The 26591-nt window shown below is 43.0% G+C and overlaps 2 protein-coding genes across 6 annotated transcripts; one reads left to right on the top strand and one right to left on the bottom strand.

Moving 5' to 3' along the window:
* On the bottom strand, positions 1–16277 carry hells (helicase, lymphoid specific). Its single transcript, XM_048270143.1, has 23 exons — positions 15898–16277; positions 15307–15404; positions 15000–15109; positions 14436–14558; positions 13729–13788; positions 13618–13642; positions 13002–13063; positions 12836–12877; positions 12378–12605; positions 12041–12223; positions 11555–11698; positions 6183–6379; positions 5419–5515; positions 4875–5036; positions 3365–3510; positions 2868–3018; positions 2296–2379; positions 2080–2199; positions 1499–1615; positions 1111–1270; positions 925–1021; positions 614–690; positions 1–300 (listed from the first exon to the last, which is right to left on the bottom strand). The coding sequence occupies exons 1-23, from the start codon at positions 15903–15905 to the stop codon at positions 209–211; spliced, it is 2583 nt and encodes an 860-aa protein (XP_048126100.1). The 5' UTR covers positions 15906–16277; the 3' UTR covers positions 1–208.
* Positions 16278–16348: 71 nt separating this feature from the next.
* LOC125311808 lies at positions 16349–25474 on the top strand. 5 transcript variants are annotated; one of them, XM_048270146.1, is made up of 10 exons: positions 16349–16366; positions 17152–17376; positions 18668–19050; positions 19277–19391; positions 19651–19742; positions 19851–19913; positions 20521–20658; positions 20869–21089; positions 22850–23009; positions 25302–25474. In XM_048270146.1, the coding sequence occupies exons 3-10, from the start codon at positions 18675–18677 to the stop codon at positions 25436–25438; spliced, it is 1302 nt and encodes a 433-aa protein (XP_048126103.1). In that variant the 5' UTR covers positions 16349–16366; positions 17152–17376; positions 18668–18674; the 3' UTR covers positions 25439–25474. The 5 variants fall into 5 exon arrangements, with proteins under 5 accessions (XP_048126103.1, XP_048126105.1, XP_048126101.1 ...); XM_048270148.1 differs by lacking the exons at positions 16349–16366; positions 25302–25474 and adding exons at positions 16582–16711; positions 24758–24897 and having other exon boundaries at positions 17149–17376; XM_048270144.1 differs by lacking the exon at positions 16349–16366 and adding an exon at positions 16584–16711 and having other exon boundaries at positions 17149–17376.
* The last annotated feature ends 1117 nt before the right edge of the window (positions 25475–26591 follow it).

The following is a 26591-nucleotide window of genomic DNA, read 5'->3' on the forward strand; positions in this document are numbered from 1 at the left end:
GACATATAAAAAGGGAAAGTGCAGAGAGTCACCCTAAGGTCACTAGTATGTAGACCTGTCTACTTTGTACACGGCCGAGAGAGGGGTCAGCTTAAGGTGAGTTGTATCGGATCCAGCTCCGGCTGGGAACAGAACTGTAGGTGGGCCCCAGGCACCGGTGACGTGGGGTCCGTGGCTTTCCTGGGTCGGGTCGAACGGAACCGGAGCCTTAGCTCAGCGTGATCCCTGCTTCCTGTCTGTCCTCCACCACGCGGAACACTCCATCCTTCTCCTGCTTGCGGCTCTGCTTCTTCGCTTGATCTGGAACGCACGCACGCACACACACCACAATCACACAGACGCACACACACACCACAATCACATACTGAGCACAAAGCCCCACACGCACACACAGCTGTTGTCTTTACTAGCTGCCTGCAGCAAAAACCACCCCACTGCTGCTGTTATGTTTTTAGACTAAAGACTTACACCATGACGTTTGAAACATCACTTTTAACAATTAAGTTATTTTCAACATTGCAACGGCGCGCACTTGTCTCTTTGCCAGTCGTACACAAGCGTGTGTGGCTGACCGCTCTGTTTGTGTACTTTGGTACGTAATCGCTTCACCTACCAAGCAGATCGCTGCGGTCCAACAGGAACGCCAGGTCCTTATCGCTGATCACCTTCCCTTTAGTGCTTTTTACTGCCCTGTAAACACAAGGACACTTAGTGAAAGTGTACACACACACACGGATCTAACCCTGCCCAATCAAACAAAAACACTACCACTCTTTGCCTTGTGGCTCCCCCTAGTGGCACCCTGGGTGCAACACCACAACAGTGTGACTAGAAAGCCATAAAATCAACAGTTCATCATCACAGGTGTGACTGAGGCTTTGAGAGGGAGAGAGATTGTGTGTGTGTGTATTGGTGCGGACGTACTTCTCGTAGTCTCGGGACTTGAGCAGCTCCATGAGCTCCGACTCGTTCACAGCGCTCTTGGTCTGCTTTAGGTCCGCCGCACGACCCTTGAACTTATCTGGAGGAGATGAGAGAGATCACACGTCTGAACTATATTAAAGTATATTACAGTTCTACTTTGCAGGGATGGAAATAAAAATGATGTACTCTTGTGAATGACCATCTTCTCCAGCTTCCTCTTGGCGGCGGCGCGCTCCACGATCCTCTGGTCCACGGTGTTTGCTGTGACGAGGCGGAACACCAGCACAGGCTTGGTTTGGCCAATCCGGTGGCAGCGGTCCTGAGCCTGCAGGTCCGCCTGGGGATTCTGGGAAGGAAAAAGAAAAACATGTTTAAAAAGCAGAAATGAGCAAAACAAACAACAACAACAACAACAACAACAAACAAACTATTCGGCTTTAGCGACTAATGAAACACACACACATACACTTGCCCTTAACACATTAAAAACACGAATGACCTTTTGGGACCATTTTGATGCAAGTGGATTATTAAAGACAATCTTTCTCTCTCACACACACACACACACACTCACCCAGTCGCTGTCGAAGATGATGACCGTGTCAGCGGCGGTCAGGTTGATGCCCAGGCCTCCTGCCCGTGTACTCAGAAGGAACAGGAACACCTCGGGATCGTTAGAGAACTTCTTCATCTACACACACACACACACAGGGATTGTTAGAGAACTTCTTAGTCTGCAAACATACACACCAGGATCACACACACCTTGTGATCGTTAGACAACTTATTATTCTGCACGCACACACACATTAGCCGCATTGAGTATAAGCCGCAGGAGAGTGTTTTATGCAAGTTAAAAGAAAAAAACATATTAATACCATATTAACTGCCTCTGTGTATTAACCTCATAGCTGAAATTGTTTTGCAAAATCAATGTACAAGACGCGGTTAATAGTTGGGAAATTACGGTAACAAAGCCACATTCAGCCACATTCAAACCATAGGATCTTCCCCTTTTAGCGATCATGCACACTAACTCCCATTCTCATCTCTTTTAGCGATCAAGCACACTAACTCCTATTCTCATCTCTTTTAGCGATCATGCACACTAACTCCCATTCTCATCTCTTTTAGCGATCATGCATGCTAACTCACGTTCTCATCTCTGTCGGTGTAAGACATGCTGCCGTCCAGCCTGCTGAAGTCGTAGCCGCGCAGGTAACAGTAGTCCATCAGGACGTCCAAGATGGTCGTCATCTGACTGAACAGCAACACCTGGAGCAGCAGAACACACCAACATCAAGGGAAGTCTCATATGACAAAGATGACAGACGATCTATGTAAAAGTGTGTGTGTGTGTTTTGTTCTGACCTTATGCCCCCTCTTCTTCAGTTCCGGAAGCATTCTGTCCAAAATCAGAAATTTACCCGATGTTTCAATTAGCTGTTCATCGACCTACAAAACAAAATAAACAAACGTTCCACTCTATATCCATCAGCAGCACATGGCACCGACCAGCACCTGGTCTCCCTCACACACACACACACACACACAACCAGCACCTGGTCTCTCTCTCACACACACACACACACAGCACCTGGGGTATCGGCATAATATGAACAGTTTGGTTCCAAAACGCCAAAATGAAAATACTCACTTTAATACATTTTCATAAATATGTTTTTTTACATTTCGTTTCCCAAGTAATTTCAATAGAAATGTAATTGGGCATAGTTATTGGATTTATTGTTGTTCGATTTCTCTTTACTCAATTAAAACACCACAACTGCAATTTGATTGATATTACCTGAAATACACAGTTAAATAGCCTGACTTTTTAACGTTTTTAAAATCGGAGATATAGCACTTTGGAACCAAACTCTATATAATATATAATATACATATATGTAATAGTGTGAGTTTGGCGTGGGGGCGGCGCGGACCTTGAACTCCCCAGTGGCGGGGTCCAGGGGGTACTCGATGAGGTACGGGTGGTTGCAGCACTTCCTGAGTAGCATGAGGATGTTCTGCAGCTTCAGGTTGATCTGCACGTCCAGAGACTTCTGCAGCTTCACGTCCACCACTGGAGTGCTTCTGAAGAGAGAGAGGGGGAGAGAGAGGTGGAGGGAGAGAGAGGGGGAGGGAGAGAGAGAGGGGGAAGGAGCCCATTTTTAGAAAGGCGTATAAAAAGCAAATGCCTCATTTGGCATCTTTCTTTCAGGTCTGGTATGACCAATCCCAAATTCCCTATGGGGAGAGACGTGTAGTGTGTGTTGAGTTGATGTGTTGTGTGTGGGAGTAGGGTGTGGGAGTAGGGGTGTGTGTGTGTGTGTGTGTGTGTGTGTGTGTGTGTGTGTGTGTGTGTGTGTGGAGGGAGTAGCGTGCGTGTGGAATTGATGTGTTTTGCAAGTAGGGTGCAGAGTGTGTGTGTAGTGCAGACCTCAGTTCCATCTCCTTCTGGATCTTCTCCAGGTGTTTCTCCAGGTCATCAGGCAGCTCTCCCTCCCGCTCAGTGTAGTCCACCTCCCTTCTGGACCTTCGCTTAGACCTCCCCGTGGAGCTCAGCACTGCAGGGGCCTCCTCTTCCTAACACACACACACACACTTAATCCTAAAGCAAGCATGTTAATCCGGTGGCACATACCCTAGAGGTTTTCTACCACCAGTAGTTATGACAAGTGTGCAGTTTCATAATTGCTGCTGACCATCTGTACTGGATTAGTGAAGACCGGGGCCTTATGGGTCATGAATTCAGGCTTATTAACGCTCATTAAATCTCTAATCACACACAGCAAGTGCCCTGTAGATAAATATGCTGCAGGCTACACACAAAAAATATTAAAGCAGGATAATACAAGATCCCTGAACAAATGAATCAACAACATTCAAGATGTGCCAGTGTATCAAACACAGCCCCTTCTCCATATTTTGCCCAATGCTTCACGAGCCTGGGACTCGACGGTCAGCCTCTGTGCTTCACGAGCCTGGGACTCGACGGTCAGCCCCTGTGCTTCCCGAGCCTGGGACTCGACGGTCAGCCCCTGTGCTTCCTCCTCTGACGTCGCTTGAACTCCATCTATTCCATGCGAGTAGCACTTATTGCTGCACTGACAATGTCCTACACTAGAGGCACTGCACCTTGATTGTACTTTGAATGTACATTCATTGATTGTAGCTTAATTTGCTTTTATTGTACCTCGATTATAGCTTAATTTGCTTGAATTTCCCCTTGGGGATCAATAAAGTGTATGTATCTATCTATCAATCTATCTATCTATCTATCTAACTGTGCGTACACACCGCCGGCGACTTGAGCTTCCAAAGATTCAGGAAATCATTCATTTTCAATGGAAATCGGCTTCTCTTAGCTGCCAGAAGCGGCAAATCCGTTGGCGTCACGTTTTGGACGTCTTGAGCAACTTGAGCGTCAAGCAGAAAGTTGAAAGTAAGTCAACTTTATGGTAATGAGCTATGACGTGGTTCAGCGACCAACAACCAATCGAATAGAATAAAGTATTAAGATAGAACATGATGGAACGTAACATGCTGTCACGTCAGAGCGGCCAAAGCGTCCAAAGCTTCCCTGGACTTTTTTGACAAGCGTCCTTGACAGGGCGACCAGAGCTTCTTTGGAAACTCAAGTCGGCAGCGGTGTGTTTGTATAGTATCTATCTATCTATCTATCTATCTATCTATCTATCTATCTAATTGTGCCTTTATTGTGCCTCGACTGTAGCTTAATTGGGCCTTTATTGTTGTAAGTTGCTTTGGATAAAACACTAAATGTAAATGTGCTGAAAATGAGCAGGATGCCTTTACGGCATATCTGCGCAAACACACACAAACAAACACACAGACATAAAATGAGCAGGATGCCTTTACGGCATATCTGCGCAAACACACACAAACAAAAACACACACACACACACACACACGGCATAGCGGCTTACCTTGTCCTGTCCCAGCATCTTGGCGATGGTCTTGTTGACTATGGCGGAGTAGAGCGTCTCCTGTTTGGGGGTGAGGGGGGCGTACACCAGGATCTCCCTCTTGGGCGGGACCTCCAGCGTCACGTCCGACTTGAGACGCCTCAGTAGGAACGGCGTCAGGATCTGAACAGAACCACACATGCAACATTATAGAGTACTCAGTAGGAACATTCTAGAGTACTCAGTAGGAACAGTATAGAGTACCCAGTAGGAACATTATAGAGTATACTCAGTAGGAACATTATAGAGTACTCAGAAGGTAGTATTACAAGTGTGTGTGTATGTAAACGTGTGTATGTGTGTAAACATATTAGCGTGTTCATTACAAGTGTGTAAACTTATTAGTGTGTGTCTGAACAATTGCATGTTCACTGTGATTCTGTAACAGGTCTATCTTGATGACGCATGTCCAGTTTGTTACGGTCTCAGTTTATTACGCTTTCACAGTACAATTTTCTCTGCATTCTCTCTCTCTCTCTCTCTGTGTGTGTGTGTGTGTAGTCACCTGATGAAGCATGTGAAGGATGTTCTCCTCACGCTCCTTGGCCACAATATTCTCTGCCTCTTCACTGATGCGGTCAAGGTCAAACCAGGACTCAAAGCTGCACACACAAACAAATCAAACTTCATGAAAACACATCTGTGGGCCATGCTGAAGAACTCATTAATAAACCCATCCGATTACAGCATTCAAGCTGCTGAATATGCCCTCAAAATGCTAATTGCATCGCAGTAACATGCTCTGGACACCACTGAATACAAACCTACTTTACAATAGCAAAAATAACAACTCTAAGTGGAAATAAATTGTTACGTTTTCAAATGAAAACACACTAAGCAATGCTGTATAAATCCACTGAAACAAGACAAACGGGCAGGATTGGGTAGTAAGGGATTACACGTAATCTGGATTATGAAATCAGATTACAAAACGCACAAAACAACGTTCCAGTTGTACACATCTGAATTAAAGACCTTGGAAATTAAGAAAGTGTATGTTGTGTAAAAAGTGTATGTTGTGTAAAAAGTCATCCTAAAAGTAACCATATTACGTTACATGTTTTGGGTAATCCTATTGATTATGTTACTGATTACCAAAATTGCCATGTAATCTGTGATCAGTAATGGATTACATTTCAAACTAATCTGACCCAAGCCTGCAAACAGGCCTATGTACCTACCACACCCCAATGATACGGCGATGTGGACCAGCTGAAGCCCTTAACCCCCCGCTCTCTAAACCTGCCTCTAGAGGCGGTGAACCCTGACCTCTTGAGGTCGTCGAAGACGTCGGGCAGCAGGAAGTTGAGGAGTGACCAGAGCTCGGCCAGGTTGTTCTGCAGCGGCGTGCCCGTGAGCAGCAGCTTGTTGTCTGTGCTCAGCATCTTGAGCTCGCGCACCAGACGGCAGTTCAGGTTCTTAATGCGGTGGCCCTCGTCCACGATCAGGAACTTCCACTGGAAACGCTAGACAACACACAAGGTGAGACCGATGAGTCAGTACACAGCATGAGCTGGACACAACACAACACAAGGTGAGACCGACCAGTACACAGCATGAGTGTTTTGAAAGTTGCTTTGCCATTTTTTCTACTGTCCCAGACATCATTCTATTGTGTCCCGGAAGCATTTTATGGTTCCTGGGACGTTGGGACATCGTTAATTTTGAGCGCCATTGGCGGTGGTAACGTAGTGGCTTTGGAGCAGGGCGAGCACACAGCAGAAAAGTTGTGGGTTCAATTCCCACTGACAGATCATTACACAGCACGAACAACCAGCCTTCAGATACCAGTGGTACATTAAATACAACCTTCTATATACCACAATTTGCCAGAACCATAAATTCACCAAAAGGATTACAAAAGTTAGATATTTCATACATGGCTAAACAACAACTTTTGAATGGCATCTCCAATAAGCACAAATGCGTGTCCACACATAAACCAGGTGAACACAAACGGGCACTGTGAACAGAGGGGTATTTCACAAAACCTAGATAAGGGATTAAGCTAGGATTTTTAGGTTATCCTGGATGAATTTAGCCTTGACTTGGTTTCACAAAAAGAGATGGCACATAAGTTACCATGGGGATTTATTCTCTGCACCTAGCCTGGTCCCTAACCAGGCTAACAGCCAAGCTAAGTTAATTCTAATGGTAATTATGTCGCCTTATTGGTTCAGCTAGCCGCCATTCACATCAGACCTCCGTACAATTTTAAGGAGCTTTATTCCATTTATAAACTATTTGCTAAATGTATTTGCTCGCAAAACAAAACAGATTGTCTGCCTACTACCATATAGTTATTATTTTAATTGTGATAGCCTTATAATTATTAACATAGGCCTAGGTACTCTGTTTGCTTATTTTATTGATAGACGTTTGATGAATAGCCTACTGTAGTTGATTGGAAGTGGAGGGGCAAGTTGTCGGAGGTATTTTCATCTATAATATTAAGGTGTATCATACTATGTGCATCTTTGCAGTGGCAAGCGCTTTCTTAATGATGTTGCGTGCCGAGACAAGAAAGCACTCACACGTGGGTGCATACGTAAATTTGCATTCAGTTGGTCTACCACGCCTACTCCCGGTGTTTTACAGAAATAGCCATGATTCCCCATTCCAAAAATAACAACTTTGCTTCATTGTTAGTCTATAGAAGGATGCGGTTAATCACCGCATCCTTCTCTCTATACTCGCTAACATGGGAATCTCCGGTTCTGCTCTCTCCTGGTTTGAATCCTACCTCACAGGACGCTGCTTAACGAGATCATGGCTTGGTCAGCTATCTGCACCTCACCATCTCACCACAGGGGTCCCCAGGGCTCAGTGCTGGGCCCCTTCTCTTTGCCATCTACACCACCTCCTTGGGACAGATTATCCTTTCGCATGGCTTCTCATACCACTGCTATGCAGACGGACACACAGCTCTATCTGTCCTTTCCACCTGATGACCCCTTGGTTGCAGCACGGATCTCGGATTGCCTCTCAGACATAGCTACATGGATGAAGGCACACCACCTCCAGCTGAACCTCTCAAAGACTGAACTGCTGGTCCTCCCAGCTAAACCTACCATACACCACTTACATCAACATCAAATTGACTCCCCTGTCTGTTTCACCTACCAGAACTGCAAGAAATCTAGGAGTTGTTCTCGACAACCAACTAAACTTCTCAGATCATGTTGCCTCAGTCATGCCAAGTTTTCGCGACTCTACAACATAATGGAAAATCAGGACTTACTTGACTCAAGATGCTACCCAACTTCTGGTTCAGGCAATAGTCATCTCCACGCACTCGACTACTGTAATGCCCTCCTGACAGGTCTCCCAGCCTGCGCAGTGAAACCACTTCAGATGATCCAGAACGCTGGGCGGGCGCCTGGTCTACAACCAACCCAAAAGGGCACGGCACCCGGCTGCTCATCCAGCTACACTGGCTACCTATGGCTGCCCGTGATCAAATTCAAGGCTCTAACGCTTGCCTACAAAGTAGTCTCCGGTTCTGCTCCCACCTACTTGAATGCCCTCATACAGACATACGCTACCTCCAGACCGCCAAGGCCCTCAGATGAACAACGCCTAGCTCTACCTCCAGCACGCTCAAGCCAATCCAAACTTTTCTCATCTGTTGTTCCTCGTTGGTGGAACACACTGCCAGTTCCTACAAGGGCAGGGATATCCTTCTCCATTTTCAAAAAACTCCTGAAGACCCAGCTCTTTAGAGAACATCTCCTCTCATAGCAACACTTACAACAAGTCTTACTGATCCTAGCACTCACCAGCCGTCTTAAACTGACAAGTAACTGTTAAAAACAGCACTCACTGATGCACTTATTCTTACTGTACTCTAATGTTTTTAAATTGTCCTAAAATTGTTGAGAATTGCTCTAAAACTTAAACTGTTTACCATGTTGTTAGTCGCTTTGGCTAAAAATGCGTCAGCCAAATGTAATGTAATGTAATGTAATATATCAAAAGCGGTTGTTCACTTTGTGTGAATGATGCTATTTTTCGCGTCTTTTTTATTCCAACCATGGGCATTTTGGAGCAGAACGCGCACACATCCTGAATTACTTACACCTGGCTTGACATAGTTGCTCCTACTCATCTTGGATTGGCGTTAGTGAAACGAGTTTAGCTAGGATGACCAGACAACGCTATGTCAAACCTCGCTTTCTCACTTATCTTGGATGTCTTAATTCTGCCTTTGTGAAATACCCCTCAGATCATCAGTTGATTGTTTTGGCAGCTTTGGTTTTGGAACACGTTTTAAAGCAAACAAAACGCAGCAGCCTAAACTACTGTGAAGTGTAATCTTCCTGTCAGGTCACTATACATCCACATATTTAGAAATACACCATTAACCCTTAGAACCCGATTGACGCAAAGTGCGTCAAAAAACACACCCTTTCTTCCTTGTTACATTGTTCCGCGACTGTTCATCGCAACGAGATGAAACCTTTATCGCATGACAGAGAAGAAGTGGGTCTTTCCAAAGAAACTACGCACTTGTCTGTACGATCAAGTATGAAAATTTCATTAATTTTTTTTTATTTTTTAATTAAATCAAATTGCATCATATTTACAGTCTATACTTCTCTGCGTTCACCTGCGCACCCATTACTCTCGTTTGAATTATTAGCGAACCCGTGATCGCATAGATATGGGAAGCATATCAGATGAAAGAGGAGAAACAGGGCTATCCATTGGTACCATGGATATCGATCTTTCTGGCTTATAAAACAGACGGTGACTGCAAAATATTAACGCCATGTACACAAACCAACGCTGCACACCCATTACTCGAGTAATTACTCATGGACCAGTGGATCGGATATATATGCCACGCATGTTAGATGAAAGAGGAGACACGGAGCTATCATTTGATACCAAATACATGACTTAGAAAAACTCATTCATGCATTTATCTCCAGCAGGGTTGATTACTGCAATGGACTGTTCACAGGCCTTCCTAAAAGACTATTAAACAGCTTCAGGTGATACAAAAAATGCAGCAGCTAGGACTCTAACAAAAACTAAAAAAAAGAACTGACCACATTACTCCAATTCTTAAGTCCTTGCACTGGCTTCCAGTAAGTCACAGAATTGACTTTTAAAGCACTATTGCTTGTTTATAAATCAGTAAATGGAGCAGGACCTAAATACTTGTCAGACATGCTTCAGCAGTACACACCTTCTCGTCCTCTCAGGTCCCAGGTGAAAAACCTGCTAGTAAAACCTACAGTTAGAACTAAACATGGTGAAGCAGCTTTTAGCTGCTATGCGGCTCAGCTGTGGAACCAACTTTCGGATGACATTAAAAGGCCCCAACTGTAGCCAGTTTTAAATCTAGACTTAAGACCAAACTGTTCTCAGACGCTTTTCTGCTAACTGTCCCGAAGTTACAAATTCTGAATCTGCCTCGATAATTATTCTACTTTGTCTTTTATTACTTTTTTTTTTACTACTTTTTGCCTTTTTTTTTGCTTACTAATTATTCTTTATTTTTAAATGATTTTACCTTGTGTTTTATGTTTTCTTTTTTATTATGATCTTTACCTTTTAACTACTCTTTGACTATATTGCCCTTCTATGCTTTTATTTGTTATTATCGTTTGGTTTTGTTTATGTAAAGCACATTGAATGACCTCTGTGTATGAAATGTGCTATATAAATAAACTTGACTTGACTTGAAATACATCCTTCTGGGTTATAAAACAGACGAAGTGACAGCAAAATAATAACTTCATATAGCTGGACTTACCCCACGCTTTTTGTGGCAAAGCATGTTTATAATCCAACGCTTATCGCGGTGTTTCTCTATGGCAAAACATGCTCATAATCCGGTTTTGAGATCCTAGCAAATTCCTGCATGGCATCCAATTCAAGGCTCACATTGAATCCCAATTTTTTCAACAAAGAAACACCTTTTTTGCCTTACTTTGTTCATGGCAATGCAGTAAAACGTTGAGAATCATCATGTGTGCATACACCATAGTCACACATGCTAACAGGCAAACTTGGGTCAAGTCAGGTCAGATCAGTTCGTGTCACAGATATGGAGTGCAGAATGGTCATTCTTCATCGCTAAATAAAAAATGGCATTTATTTCTGTAAATCACACACCACATATTTCTGTAAATTGCTCAGCCCCGGAGTATCCCTCCAACATGGCAATTATATCGCCCGTTTCAGGACAGTCTGCCCTACACACACATGAAATGCATGTAGAGCTATGAGCTTGCTGTGGTGAGATAAAGGTCAAAATATAAGAATTTTTATAATATGATTTTTATATTTTAATTCTTTAAAAATCAAAATAAAATCAATGCTAGTACTAATACATGAAATGATGGCAGATCTGGATAGCCTAGACTCTGCTGAAAAAAACAATATATAATATGTGTGTGTGGCACTTACAATGACCAGAATAAATCCTTATGAATAAAGGTAGTGAAAATGCCCTAAAAACAGCTTAGGGTTCTAAGGGTTAAATCACATATGTGTGTGCGTTTATGTGTGTGCGTGTGCTTTTATATGTGTGCGTGTGCTTTTATGCGTGTGCGTTTATACGTGTGCGTTTATGTGTGTGCGTGTGCTTTTATGTGTGTGCGTTTATGTGTGCTATCTTGTTGCAGTACCTGGAGCTTCCTGCGGTCGATCATGGCTATCTCAAAGGAGGTGATGACCACAGGGAGCATCTTCAGCAGGCCCTGCGGCTTACGCATCGTCTTGAGGAGGTCGTCACGCTCTTTCTGCGGCCCATGGTAGAGAATCACACTCAACTGTGCAGAACCAAGAACAACACACACATTAACATCCATGCACGCACACACAGGTTAACTCTGGTTACAATACAACTGTGCCATTTCCAACTTAAATCCAGGGATACAGGTAACTTGTACACATTGATCCCCTTTCTACCTCAGGCCGGTTTGGAGCTGTTTATAATGCTATTCATAACTTCACATGCCTTCAAGAAACTTCACCATCAACTAAACGGCTTTATCTAATATTGTGAAAATGGTCGACCACCAGTCTGTCTTAATAGCAATACTGCATCTGCAAAAATCTAATAAACAAACAAACAAATAAATAATAGAGAACAAATGATTGTTTGTACTCACATCAGGAGCGAACCTCTTGAACTCGGCGATCCAGTTGGGCACGGTGGAGAGTGGGGCGACCACGAGGAACGGCCCGAGCACCTTCCGCTCCAGCATCATGGCCACGTGCCCGATGCACTGGATTGTCTTGCCCAGGCCCATCTCGTCCGCCAGGATCCCGTTGATGCCGTTCTCCCACAGCATCTGCACACACACAAACACACACTTCAATGTATCTCAATTTCTAATTAATACTGTATATAGAATCATATTTAATCCATATTAGTTATATTATCAAAGAAGTTCAATATCAAATGAAAATAAAATGTAAGGGATGTGTGTGTGAGGTGGTACCCACCCTGAGCCACTCGATGCCCTCCACCTGGTACCACCTCATCACTCCGCCAGTGAAGAGCTTGGGCTGCTGAGCGGGCACAGGCTGCCCGTTGACCCGCCGATCGGGGTCCAGGAGGCGTTTTGCGTTGTCGCGCACCACCTCCGACAGGCGGTTCTTGATCTCGGCGTTCGAGTCACTCAGCTTCTCGATGTCCTCTGCCTCCAGCTTACGCCCTGCGGTTGGCACTTCCTGCAGACAGGAAACGAGGGGTTGTAAATCTCCCAGGTGTGCCCCCTCAACAGGATGTGGTACCTAACAGAGAGCTGCTACAGTCTCCTAGGATGCAACCAGCACTGCAGCCGTAACAGCGGGATAATTTACAGATCTTTAAGACGTTTACAGCGGGGTAATTCACAGATCTACAAGACTCAAAGCCATGGAGCCATGACTCAATTAACGTTCATGTACAGTGTAGTTACCTCCTCCTCAACCTTGGCCTTTTTGGCCTTGGACATGATTTCCTAAAACAAAAGAAATAGCACAAATTAATGAGAGACCAAATAACCAACTAAAACCAAATAAACAACTAAAAGCATCTGTGTTGCAAGGCATGGCCATTAGTATCCAGTCGTACAGAACTCTTACCTCTTTGGACATCACATCAGCTATTTTGTAGTCGTCATCCCTTTCACGCTTCTTTCGCTCAACTAGAACAGAAGAGAGCAGACGTCTGGCTTTTTAATACTCAGAGCGGAAGAGAGCAGACGTCTGGCTTTTTAATACTCAGAGCGGAAGAGAGCAGACGTCTGGCTTTTTAATACTCAGAGCGGAAGAGAGCAGACGTCTGGCTTTTTAATACTCAGAGCGGAAGAAAGAAGACGTCTGGCTTTTTAATCCTCCAACAAGATGTATGTTAGTAAGGAGCTAGTTCAGAACGCATGTTAGTAAGGAGCTAATCCAGAACGTATGTTAGCTAGGAGCTAATCCAGAACGTATGTTAGCTAGGGGCTAATCCAGAACGTATGTTAGCTAGGAGCTAATCCAGAACGTATGTTAGCTAGGGCTAATCCAGAACGTATGTTAGCTAGGAGCTAATCCAGAACGTATGTTAGCTAGGAGCTAATCCAGAACGTATGTTAGCTAGGGGCTAATCCAGAACGAACGCATGTTAGTAAGGAGCTAGTCCAGAATGCATGTTAGTAAGGAGTTAGTCTAGAATGCATGTTAGTAAGGAGTGTTTAAATTACTGCAAGGGCCTTACCTTTGTCTGTCTTTTTATCTTTGCCCTGTTGAAACAAATACAAACAGAATTATTTACATGGGCGCATGAGTGTTTGCGTCGAGGGCTCAGAGCTTGTGGCTATAACATTACCTTCTCCTTTGATGTCTGAGACTGGGATTTCTTCTCCAGTTTGTCGTTGCGGAGTTTCTCCTGTTTTACATAAATCACGCAGGTTAAATAATGGTTATTCATTCCTTCTTCTTAACAAAGTCGCACAACAATATCAAGTAACATACAACCGCAGGGCTTTGGGAAGGAATAATAAAAGAAAGAATGTTTTTAAAAAGTCTTCCTGAACACTGAAATTCCACCTCTAATTAAAGCCATTAGTGGAGCTAAAAATGGGAGGTAATTTGAAGTCAAAGCTGTACGCCACCCGCCTCTGTAGGGGGGTTACAGATTGGAGCAATTAAAACACTCACCCCGCAGTGAGCACATTCCTCTTAAAACTAGGCATCCAGTCAATCCTACATATGCACAACAGCAGAAAGCACACACCAGCCAAATATGCCTCTTGTTAGTAGAGCCATTTAGATTGGCCTGTTATCTCCTACATAGACCAGACAATTACAATTTCACACACAGATGTGCCTCCTGGTCAGTAGGTGACCTCATGTCATGGGGCTTCCTTGTGAGTGTGTGTAATGGATTATGCAACAATGCATAAAACCTGAAAATGCAAATATCTGACCAAGAAATATGTACATTTTGTCGGTTATTGCAGTACTATTCTGGGAAGAACATGTACATTCTGTTTATGTCGGTTATTGCAATACTATTCTGGGAAGAACACCTACTTCTTGTTGCTGCTGTTCCATCTTGGTTAGCAGGAACTTGGCGTAGATGTTGCTCTTGTCGAGAAGATGCTGCAGCCTCTTGAAGCGCATCTCCTTGGTCTCCTTCTCCCAGTTCTGTCTTGCCTGTTAGAAGGAGAAGTGCTCTGTTTACATTCCTACCCCTCAGAGGACAAGCGCCAAGGCCGAATGCCTCAGTGGGTTTATACAAGTAACAACAGAAGGTGCGAGCGAAGTTCGGTCATGTCTCAGAAGTGCAGGGAAAACCGGCCCAATCAGGCCTGGGTCCTCCAGCATGCCCCAACAGGAAGGCTACCCCGGGCACGTAACTGAACCGCTACATCCACAGCGTCTGCTGCAACAATTAGATTACACTGTAATCAATGGCACTGGCTACACCAGACGTGATAGCGGCGCCTATGCTTGAAAAAAATATGACAAGTCTTCTAGAATTGTTTTTACGCTCCACAAACAAAGCGTTTCAGTTGTGGGCCCAGTGTAGCGCGGGCCCTTAGAGGACGTCGCCTGCCTGCGGTGAGATGGTGCTTGCTTTGCTGGCCTCCATACCTCCTCCATCATGGCCTTCTCTTTCCTCTGACCATCCTCCATGGCCAGCTTCTCCTCCTCCTCCATCTCCTTGGTGATAACAACTTCTGCACCCTCCACTTTCACAGGAGCTGTGGTCAACACACAGAAAGTGGGTTAAACAAGGCATTCATTCATTCATTCATTAGCAGTTCATTCTACAGTGAGGAGTACAAGTGGTATTACAACATGACCATATTGTACATATTTAAAGCAAAACCTTTAACACCGTTTCGTTGAAACAACTTCACTCATTATAAGGCGCAATACAATACACAGCTGATATTACCTTCAGGGACGGTTTCCTCCATTGCGGTGCCCTCCGGCTCCTCCGACTCGTTCGGCTTTGGGCACTGAGGCGACACGCTTCGCGCCTCTTGCTTTACGCTTTGATGAAGTGGCACAGAAGACAATAATCATAAACACGACAAAATACATAAAGTGAAGTTTCTTACTATGACAGTGACTCTAACGTTACGACTGAAACACTGGGAAGGTTAACTGACTGCAATGTACTTAGGTGGCAACGTTCACGCCAGGCAACTTTAGACAAATTATTGTTATCTGAACTAACTTAATTATCGATAACTAACTAGCTAAATTAACTCTGCAAACCTAAACCCAGTAATAAGTAACGTTAAATGTGGTAACGTTTAATGTTAATATTCAACCCAACTTGGCTAGGAAAGGGGAGGCAGCATCAAAGCACCATACGTTTAGTCAATGTTACCGTACTTTGAACCACTTTCTGTCAAAGTAAAGTGTGGTTAATTGAATTCGTTCATTTCTTTTTGCCTGACCAGTTTATCTTTAACGTTGTATGTCTAATAATACTCTAAAATGTTCATGTAAGGTGGTTGGTTGAAATTAGGAGACTTACCCATTCATTGTTAAAGGTTTTTTCGACGTCTTGTTGTCTCACGTTGAATTCAAGACGTTAATGTTTCCCTTCAGTTCGGGTGAACGGCCGTTACACAAAACAACTAGCTTCTAACTTTTCCTTCGGTTTCACTTGGTTTTAACAAAACGTTACAACATTTTCCTTTAAAGTGGCTGAGTTACCAAAATTGGCTAACGCCACAGCACGTTAAGTCAACGTTCGCTACGTTTCAGTTTCAGTGCCTGTTACAAGCTAAAACGTGCAATGTTTTACATTCAGTGTCAAAGACGCAGGTTTAGCTCCTCGTTGCAGACTCGCGAATAAATTATTTAAAATAATACAAAGTTACACAAGTCCGTTTGCATGCGGCTACGTAACGAGTGCCCCCTACAGCAATGGGACTGGGAGGAGTACAAGATTGTGGGAATGCCGAGGATTTCGCGCCACTGAGGTCGTTACCATTGTAAATGTAGGGGTGCAATAGAGGATAGACTATATTTAAATTTAAATTCTTGCTCTAGTTTAAATTTGAACGTCAGAATGAAAGTGTATACCTTTACTATAACAGTATACCTTATATTTTACAAAACCGTATGAAATATATACGAATATTATAAAACATACAAATATATAACCCCCACACAGTATCAAATGTCAGGTCATCTGCTGTTTAATATTTCCCGCGAAAGATCAGAGAAATGCAGCAGGCCAGGTAGATTGTATTTAGTCTACGATTCAGAGCCGGAAAATGCTCTGTAGTGTAGTCCATCATCAGGTTATGTGTAGCAAAGTTTGCCTATCTACAATCGTTGACGTAAGGATGAAATCTTCAAAAATGTGATTAAAAACTGGAAAGAGGGAACAGCTGAAACTAAAACCTTCTTGGCATTCATGTTTTCAATATACTCTACATCCACGCTGTTTCCTACTTTGTACTCTGTTTGTACTTTTGAGGCAAAAGTTCCTTGAAAATTACGAAGCTGCATGAAATGTAGTAGGCATATCCCAGACTGTATGAGTAAACGGAGGTGACCCAGGGCCGATTAAATATCTTTGTAAATTGAGGAACGCACAATAATGATAGATTTGCTACAATATCTGCATGTAATGTAACATTTTGTGGTGGAAAAGTTGTCGAGCTCTTTGGCGTGTACTTTGATAAAGCTAAGCAATTAACGTTATCTTTGTATGAATTTGTTGAGGGGCCGTTTTAATTAGCAATCGCAGAACTTCTTGTTTATTCCCACACAGCAGGAGACTCCTCGGCGGATCCGCCTTCAAGTCTCCAAAACCCGACAGACATTTCGTTTTGTGCCGTAAATTCTACTGTCAAACAGCGGATCTTGAGTGGACCCATGTCGGATCCGCGGACGCGGACGCGCCTTTACGGTTGGATTTCGACACCAAGAGCCGAGACTAGTCATATCAGTGATGATTTTCTTTGCTGGGACACGGTTGCACTGAACTGAACCCTCTTGAGTAAGTGTATTGATGTATTGATCAATTGCGACATTCACAGTAAACACTGGCCTTTGTGTATTTTTAATCATCATGTATATTAATTATTGTAATGTTAATGACTTTTTTTTTTATGTTTGTTTGATATTGGGACTAGCAGAACTTTAAAGTTATCTATACATTTGTCATTTTGTGCAACAGGCTATTGTTAGCTGAGAGGTGATCATGTGAGCCTGTAGCCTATTTGATTTAAAATGGATAGCAATTTCGGCAGAACATGTAATGGTAGTGTGATTAAAAAAAACACATTGTTATTTGGTCTGGTCTGTTTTAATGTGTCGCTGTTATGTAGCCTATGCTAGCGGCATGTAGCTGCTAGCTAGCATGCTGCTAGGCGCGATTGCATCATTTTGCAAGTTATTGCTAATGCTTATATGTATGTTTGAGTTCACATGTGCGATGCAAACTATAGATCAAGCTGATAAATTGGCACTGGTATTTCAGTCAATGAAGTGGGGTCAATATTACAGTCAGGGAAACACTTTGCTATGATCGCTAACAGGTACAACTTTAGCATGTTCACTCGCGGACAATTGTTTAGCGCTAGCTTCTAGCGGAGCATGGTTAAGTTTGCATTTTGGCAAGTTTGGTCTCGTGTAGTGTCTATCTGCCATCCTCGGCATTTTAATCACTATTTAAGTCGTTTCAGACAACTAATTGGTATCGCCGCCTGTTTGTGATTTCTTATGCTACTGTATGAAACTTGGTCCCCATCTTCTAGTTTGTGTGTTTAGTTTTGCAGCGTCAACTTTTATCGGCTGGACTATGATTGCGCTTGATCAAGTAAGATACTTTCTGGGTTGGTAAAGTGTAACTCCGGCGAAAATTGACCCCAGGGTCTTTCTCTGCATGACGACACATCAAATAAATAAGCCGTGGAGACGGTATGTTTCGTTGATCAAACACTACAGTGCTTGCACCGCCGTCACGCTTTCCGGCAAAATATTCTATGGTCACCGCTATTTACCGATGTACGGCTCCCATTGACTTCCATTTAACACATGTAAACAAATATGTGCTCAAACTAACGCCGCTGACTTATGCCAGCAAGGCCAAGCAGATAGGTCACGAAAAACACGTCCCACCTCGATTGAGATTTGTTTTCAAACACATTCATATTGTTCTTGTCTAGTTTGTAGCAATGAAACAGACATCACCATTCAACAAAGTGTTTATTTAAATACAACATTAGAAACCATGATCAATTTTACACACCTGATTGCAACCTGTCTTTCTGAAATGTCTCTCTTAGAACACAAATGAATAGAAAGACTGGGCCTGTCTCCCCATCAGCCTTAAGACGAAGGGCACGTGTAGACGTTCAAAAAAGGCTTCATCAAATCAGGACAGACATGGACATGGCAGGAATAGGGGCAGATGACCGAGTTCTTTCTGAGGGCACTGTACCACCCTCTCCAGCCGCACATGCAATGGCAGAGGTGCAAGTTTTTACTGAAGAGGACATGGAGCTGGCAAGCAAGGACATTGCTGTTGTGCCGGCTGACTGGCATGATGACGGGATGGTGTCCTGGCGCAGCTTTAAGAGCACTGAACGTGTAAAAAGGGCAGATGCTAGCAAGGAGGAGCAGCCGCCGAACTACCCAAGATATGACGTCAAGGGCATCAGAACTTGTGGTATGCCAAATCATAAAATTCTTGTTTACAAATAATTTCATGGTTGCTTCTCCTTCTGATGCTATTGTTGGCCAGGTCTCTCTTGTAAGAGTTATTTTGAGTTCTCAATCAGACCCACCTGGTGAAATAAAGATGATGATAATCTTCATCCTCCTCCTCCTCAATATTGTGTGCAGCTCTAGAGCTAATTTGAAACTCGTGTTCATTTGAACACGCTCAATTTTAGACAACTACAAAGACGCCAGTAGGAGTCAATATCAGAGCGGCTGCAACAACTCTGAGCTACAGTCTACGGCAGAGCAGGAGGGTGAGCTGCCAGAGAGAAGAATCAGGAAGCCAGTGTAAGTGTGTGCTGTCTCGGCCAGTGTAAGTGTGTGTGCTGTCTCGGCCAGTGTAAGTGTGTGCGCTGTCTCGGCCAGTGTAAGTGTGTGCGCGCTGTCTCGGCCAGTGTAAGTGTGTGCGCTGTCTCTGTTTTGTTAAGTTTCGACAGTAATAGGAGGGTTATTTCCCGTAGCAAAAATAGACCAGAGATGCTTGTACTATATGTATATTTGGCAATTTTGGGATTGCAATAACCGTACTGATATGGTTACTTAACAGCCATTGTTTCGGGGACTCTAATGAGCTTGAAGAAGAGCCAGTAAATGGTGTATCAGGTAAAGCCTCAAGCCCAAGCCAATTGCACTGGCAGAGTAAGGAATGATCTCTTAACATCGAAATAACAAAATCATAATATTAATATTAGAGATAACATTCTTAGTGCTAAAGACATTCCCCTCTCCTTGTATCCATTCCTCCAGCTCCACCATCTCACCGAGTGCCAGGCAGCAGAGTCACTTCTCAACCTGGAGAAAACTGTCCAGGTAAAGACTGGTCTCCGAAATAACATTGATTACAGTGGCCCCATCTATATTAACACAGCAGTGGTTGAATCTGCATTACCACCTCAGATTTTCTTCATACTCTATTGAAATTGTAACTGTCAAAATATCAAAATCTCAGCCAAATATTTTGTCAGTTAAAAACATCTGCATTCATGCAATATTGCCTGAAAAGTCTCAGCATCCAGCATGCAATATTAAATTAATCATTATCAAATTGTATTGAAACACATTGATTTTCAATGTCTATCCATTCATGGGGTTGAAATGGGTAGTGCATACCAACATGGGGTTGAAATGGGTAGTGCATACCAAAATGTTGAAACATACAAATTCATGTTCAGCATGACCAGAGATGTTTTGTTTGCCATTGTTTGGCCCTGTAGCTTGCAGTCTACCATGGGTAACAGATCACAACCATTTAATACCAACTTCTCTCCCTTAGCACCTCATCATGGGGCAGGACCGCAAATATTAGTGAATAGAAAGGCCCCATGTGTATTATCAGTCATGGTTAACAGATGACTACCATTTAATACAATTTTTTTTCCCCCCTCTCGCGACCCCCCCCCCACTCACTATGGTCCAGGAACAGCAGTCCCTCCTCAACTCCCTCCGCCCTCCGCACCAGGCCTCAACGTGCGGCGACCGGAGGAGGCCTCTTCCAGCCTGGCCTACAGACCCACGTGGCGAGGGGGCGGGGTGACCGACACCATTCCCTGCTCTGGTGAGCAATACCTGACAGATACTGGAGGGTCATTCTGTGCCACAGATTTTGGGGGAGGGAGGAGATCCCACAACCATCACATATTTTCTTCAAACTTTTGTCAATAACTTTTGTCATTAACTAATGTCAGTTTTATGAGTAATGAGGCTAAACACTGAAACGTGATATATTTTACAAACTACATTTTAGCTATATATTGTTTGTCAACAGCGGCTGAGGCCCACATCCTTAGCCTGCTGGAAACCATTAAACAGCAACAAGACGAGCTTGTGGTGAAGGTGAACTACCTGAGCAGCAGGCTGAGTGGCACCCCGGGGCCCGATGTTGAGATGCCCGACAATATCCAGTTTCCCCTGGAACAATTGGAGGCAGTGGAGGCATTTGAAATGTTTTTAAAGGAACCGTCAAATGGCCCGGCTCGACAGAGAGTGGTGAGTTTTCTTACTTAATATGAATGGTGCCATTAGGTTTATTGATTGTCCATGATTATTGCAAATATTCTATTGAAGCAGCCCTGAACAGGCCTGTCCTGAACCACCTTTTCCCAGTGGTACGATTCCAAGTTCAAGTACAAGTACAAGACACGTTTTTTGACGGCCTGCTTATGGGGCAGACAGCTAGCAGATCGTTAGGAAAGATTAGATGAATGTGATCATTTATGTTTGGACCTTTTTTGGGCCTGAAATCGCTGATACAACCTTTAAGACCGTGGAAATGAAGAAACGGCAAATTTAAAAAATGGCAAATTAAAAAGTTCGTACTGGTCCAGATTATACTTAGATATTGACGTTAACTAAAATATTAATAGTAAAAAGAAAATAAAACAAAGTGAATAAGTAAAGGTTGTAAAAACATAAAGGTTAAAATATAAAAAATAATAAGTACAAACATAAAAGCAACAATAAATAAACACCTGTGCAAAGTATAGCTATGACTTATTCCTCAGTGCAATGGCTGCAGGGACAAAACTGTTTGTGTGTCTCTTTGTTCTACACCAGGGGATTGTAAACCTACGCCCAGAGGGGAGAAGCTGAAACTCTGTGTGCAATGGATGGGAACTGTCTTTTAAAATTGAACCAGTGATGTGCTGTAACTGTTTTGTGTACAAGGTCTCCATGTTGAGCTGTGGCTCACCAATCAGCCTGCTACACCACTTTACTATTTGGTTGAGTGAGTTTATTTTTCAAAGACCGGTTCCCAAACCAGGCAGCTAGCGCAAATGATAAAACTGATTCAATAAAAGCGTGGTCGAGGTCATGATGGATTTGTCAATGTAGAAGCGACTCAGTTTCCTCAAAAAGAACTGGTCCTGATGCCCTTTTTTACACACAGCTTCACAGTTTGTTTCAAATGTGAGTGTTGAGTCTATCGTCCCCAGGTATTTCCCCAGGTGTTTATAAGATTGCACACATTGAACAGTTTGACCTTTGATGTGATTTCTTATGTCTGGATTTTTTTTTTTCTAAAATCAATGAGCATGTCCTTTGTTTTGGCTAAATTTAGTTGGTGAGATGCATCTCACCTTTCAACGAAGTCACTGATGACTGGACCATGACCTGTGTTACTGTCATGGAGCAGGCGAACAATTACTGAGTCATCTGCATATTTAATTATAGTCCTGTAGTTCCACCTGCTCTGGCACATATTTGTGTACAGGATGTAAAGAAGAGTTGAGAGTACGCATCCTTGTGGGGAGCCGGTTGATAGCAGACTTTGTCAGAGACTGCCATTCTCTCACTCTTTGCGTCCTGTTTGTAAAAAAGTTAAGGATCCAGCCTACCAGATTATTGCTCAGGTCAAACTGTTGTAGCAGCCTTGTGGTTAAAATATGGGGTTGGATTGTACTAAAAGCAGAGGAAAAGTCAAGGAATACAAGTCTGTCAATGAGCCACAATCTCCCTGGTTGGACATTGTGTGTAAGGTGGCACATGTCCATGAGTGTGTGAGCCAAGTACATGTTAAGAAACGAATAACCCAAGAGAACAGGAGTTTTTTTCTTTACAGAAAAAACACAGTAGAAACCAGTGATTACAGTAGAAACATAGAAGTTTTCTAAGTTTTTCTACATTTCTGGACGCTTTCAACAGGGAAAAAAACATTTTAAATGCACCTTTAAATGCAACTTAGAAACAAGCTTAGAAATGTGTACCTTGGTGTCTATTTATTAAAAAAAAAAGTCTTTGCCTTTTAGGTTTCTTTTTTGGCCACCATTGGAGGGCAGGACGTGAAGAGGGTGACCTGGAACATCCTGGGCAGGATCTTCACCGATGGGGTGTCTCATCAGATAAACTGGAAGGGTGTTAATAACAAAAAGCCCTTCAGTAGGATGGAAACGAAGGCCTTGCTTTTCAGTAAGTATATAATTCAAAGTAATATTAAATACGTTCAAAGACGATAGTTTGTAAATGTTGGGGCACGTAACGTGCTGGTTCACTAGGTGCAACACCTAACCGGGTCCGTGTAGACACTAATTACATTCAGAATAGCGGCAGGTTCAAACACACCTGGCTCCACAGGAGATAAATGAGTCACCGAGAGCCTTTCGTGCAACTAGTCAATGGCACGGAGAGCCAAGAAACCGTCTGTAAAAGGCAGAGAATGTCCAAAGTTTTGGGATCATTTCAAACTTACAAAAGAAGACAAGGTGCAATGTGTCCACTGCAAAGCAGAACCGGCGTACCACAACAACACGTCAGCAATGATTCAACATTTGAGCTGAAAGCATTCAGTTGTTAACACCAGCTCCCTCACCAAGCGTAGCCAACACAAGGCAACGTAAACGGTATCAAATATCAAAACTGCAGTTCTTATGCAGGAAATGCAGTATTTTGGACACGAAAGAACTGCATTGTACTGCAGTATTTTGGATATGACTGCACTGTACTGTAGTATAACTGCACTGTACTACGACAAAAAACTATTTTTTGTAAGGGAGGTTATTTGGTAGTAATGGTAAAATGCTGCAGATGCACAAATCTACAGAGAACAGATTATTAATATACTACATTAATTTACTTTGAAGTGACTAGGGCTAGTTTAGAGCATGACATTAGTACAAATTAATATATTGCACTTAACTCATTGAATGCCAAGCTGTTTTCGGAAGCTTTGTGCCAGCAATCTAGACCATTGTTGATGATTTTTGTACATGTACAGCCACAGCATATTCTGTGTTATAGCTATGAACACATACAATGGCTCGTTTGAAAGGTGAGACTTTAAGCTCTCAGTGGGTGCAAACCTTGTATTTCTACACGCTTTTGTTCCTGAGAAATCGCAAGCTAAACAGTGGCTAGTTTTCATCAAAATCGTGTTTTTTTTTTTTTCTAGAAATGGAGATATAACGTCTTTCATGAAATATGAAGTGTTGCCTGTAAAGTTTCCGGGAAATTACCTGGTGAGACTGCCACCTAGTGATAGACCCACGAAAATGGCCTGGTTTTGAGCTGACGTGCATGCGTCACTGATTCGACCCAGAGCGGCAACCAAGTTATGATAAATGTCCAGATAAAATGTCCAGATTGTGCGTTTTCATGAGTTTTCGATCGTCATATATTTCATTTCCATTCATCACAGAGTTCCCAAAATCACATATAAGGTGTGTTAGAGTGTCTAGTTTCGTAATTAAAATAAAAAGCTAAAAACGTAATATTACGTTTTTGGCACTCAACGCATGGAAAGGAAAAACGTAATATTATGTTTTTGGCACTCAATGAGTTAATAACACACAATTATTTATTTATCCGATTAATCGATGAAATAATCACTAGAATACTCGATTCCAAAAAGAATCGATGGCTGCAGCCCTAAAAAACCTTGAATCAATGTCATAAGATGGTTCCTCACACACATTACACACTGTGCACACATGTGCAGGCCAGACGTGACCGCGGTAATGTGGTAGTACAGTTACCGTCCCAACAGTGATATATCCACATACAATATGTACTCTGATCAAGGATACCACTGATTTATCCACATACGATATGTACTCTGATCAAGGATACCACTGATATTGTTTGAACATTTTGGATGTCTCTTTTAAAGGCACACTATGCAGGTTTTTTTAGCTTAATTGACCTTCATTTAACACCTTCAGAGTCATTGGAATGGATTGGAAAAAATGACTTTTTTCGGGTTGAATGGTGGACGTCTTGCTTCCCCCTAGTGCCTGTGAGCGGAAAAACCACCTTTGCAACTGTGGGCCGACGGCCTCACTGTCAGGAAGTATAACGAGTGTAAGGAATTGCTTTACTGCATTCAAATACACATACAAGCCAGGCACCGGCTAGAAAAAGGTAGCGATGGAGTTTCTCAGACATTCGTCATGACGGAGCCAGCGAAAAAGAAGCAAAAACCGAGAAAACAGTAAGGAAATTGCCAATACTGCATAGTTTACCTTTAAACATCCGATAGTGAAAGGCGCGGCACACCTTACCCTGATCACAAATTCATAGTTTACCCACCTCTTATTTTAACCACCACAACCCTGTTTATAACTTTGTAAGTCATGTTTCTTTTTTAATTTAATCTCCTTAATACATATCTCATGTATTGTATTGTATTGTATTGTATTGTATTGTGTAAGCATACTTGGCTTTGGATGCTACATACCATAAACATATCTGTCTGTTTGATTACAGGTGCTGTGAGGAAAAACACGGTGACCCGGTCAGCCACAGACGCGGAGATCACCAAGCACGCAATGAGGTGGTTCAACCTGGCGGCAGACCGAGCCACGAGGAGACGTGTCCCGCCTCCAGCCACACAAACGGAGTAAATGCAGAAATATGCATTAAACAATCTTTTTATTGAACTTCTTGTTGTTCTTGTTCTTGTTGAACTTCTTGTTGTTCACCAGTTATTTCTTGAATTGAAGTATCAATGAAGTATCTATCTATCTATCTATCTATCTATTCATTTTCTGATATTTTAGCTGTGCATAGCGCAGCATTTCATTGAAGTTGTAGCCTAATAGATCAAATATGTTATGTCTCCACCGACCTAGGCCTATAAAGCACTAAATTTGGTTTTGACCACAAGATGAATGTAGACCCAGCAAGCAAGCCCACGCGGGCCCCTTTTGGGCTCACTTTGGGCTGGCGCAGGGGGCCCTAGTGGGCTGTCCAGAGTGGGCCCGTGAGGGCTTGCTCATCGGCAAAGCGCTGGCCCCACAGTACTGGGCCCGCACGTACTGCGGCTAATTGTGGGCCCACAGAGAGCCCAAAAGTTTGGACCTGACCTGAGCAAGTCCACGCTGGCCCTGTATGGGTTTGCTATGGTTTGGCCCTAGCCCACACTACCCGAAAAAATCCTGCATGGGCCCCACAAGGGTGTGTTTGCTGGGGAGTAACCTAGCCAACATAGGCTACTTAACTAAAACAGAATAGGCTATAACCTATAACTTTCCATAAATGTCAATTTTATGTTTCCATTGAGTAGTGATTCATTTTGTACAGTAAATTGATGTCTTGACTTCAATTGGTACTATACCCCCCACGAAGACCCAGTACCCACCAAAGAGACAGAAATATTAGTTTTGGGGGGGTCAGATAATTTTTCTGATATTGTGAAAAAATATTAGTTACAATACAAGACAACTCCCATTTTTACTGTAGGAACATTGCGATTTCAGACACCCCTCTTGTGGACCGTAAGGCCTACCATTTTTAACCACCGTGGCGCTAGAAGCAACGGACATAGAGAACAACTTCAACTTCTCAAGCAGTGTTTACGTTGAATGACAAAACGCTGGGTAAATTCCTCCAGTAGGCTAAATTTGGTTTGCTGCTGACGTACATGGGTAAAAGTAAGTAACTAGCATACGTCTAGCTTGTTGAAAATGTGTTTTTTTACAACCTTCATTTATTAATGTGTTTTGTTCTTGCATAGCTCATGTTACATCTTCATACATTGAATTACCAGTTTGCAGT

This window comes from Alosa alosa, chromosome 18, assembly GCF_017589495.1.
Source record: "Alosa alosa isolate M-15738 ecotype Scorff River chromosome 18, AALO_Geno_1.1, whole genome shotgun sequence".
Taxonomy (NCBI): Eukaryota; Metazoa; Chordata; class Actinopteri; order Clupeiformes; family Clupeidae; genus Alosa; species Alosa alosa.

Coding starts and splice junctions, on each gene's coding strand:
- hells (XM_048270143.1), bottom strand. Junction 13,789..14,435: donor TGGAACAGCAGCAACAAGAA/GTAGGTGTTCTT, acceptor TATGTAAAACAG/GAGAAACTCCGCAACGACAA. Junction 3,019..3,364: donor CAGAAGGAGATGGAACTGAG/GTCTGCACTACA, acceptor CTCTCTCTTCAG/AAGCACTCCAGTGGTGGACG.
- LOC125311808 (XM_048270146.1), top strand. CDS start 18,675: ATGAATAGAAAGACTGGGCCTGTCTCCCCATCAGCCTTAAGACGAAGG. Junction 19,051..19,276: donor CAAGGGCATCAGAACTTGTG/GTATGCCAAATC, acceptor GCTCAATTTTAG/ACAACTACAAAGACGCCAGT. Junction 19,392..19,650: donor AGAAGAATCAGGAAGCCAGT/GTAAGTGTGTGC, acceptor GTTACTTAACAG/CCATTGTTTCGGGGACTCTA.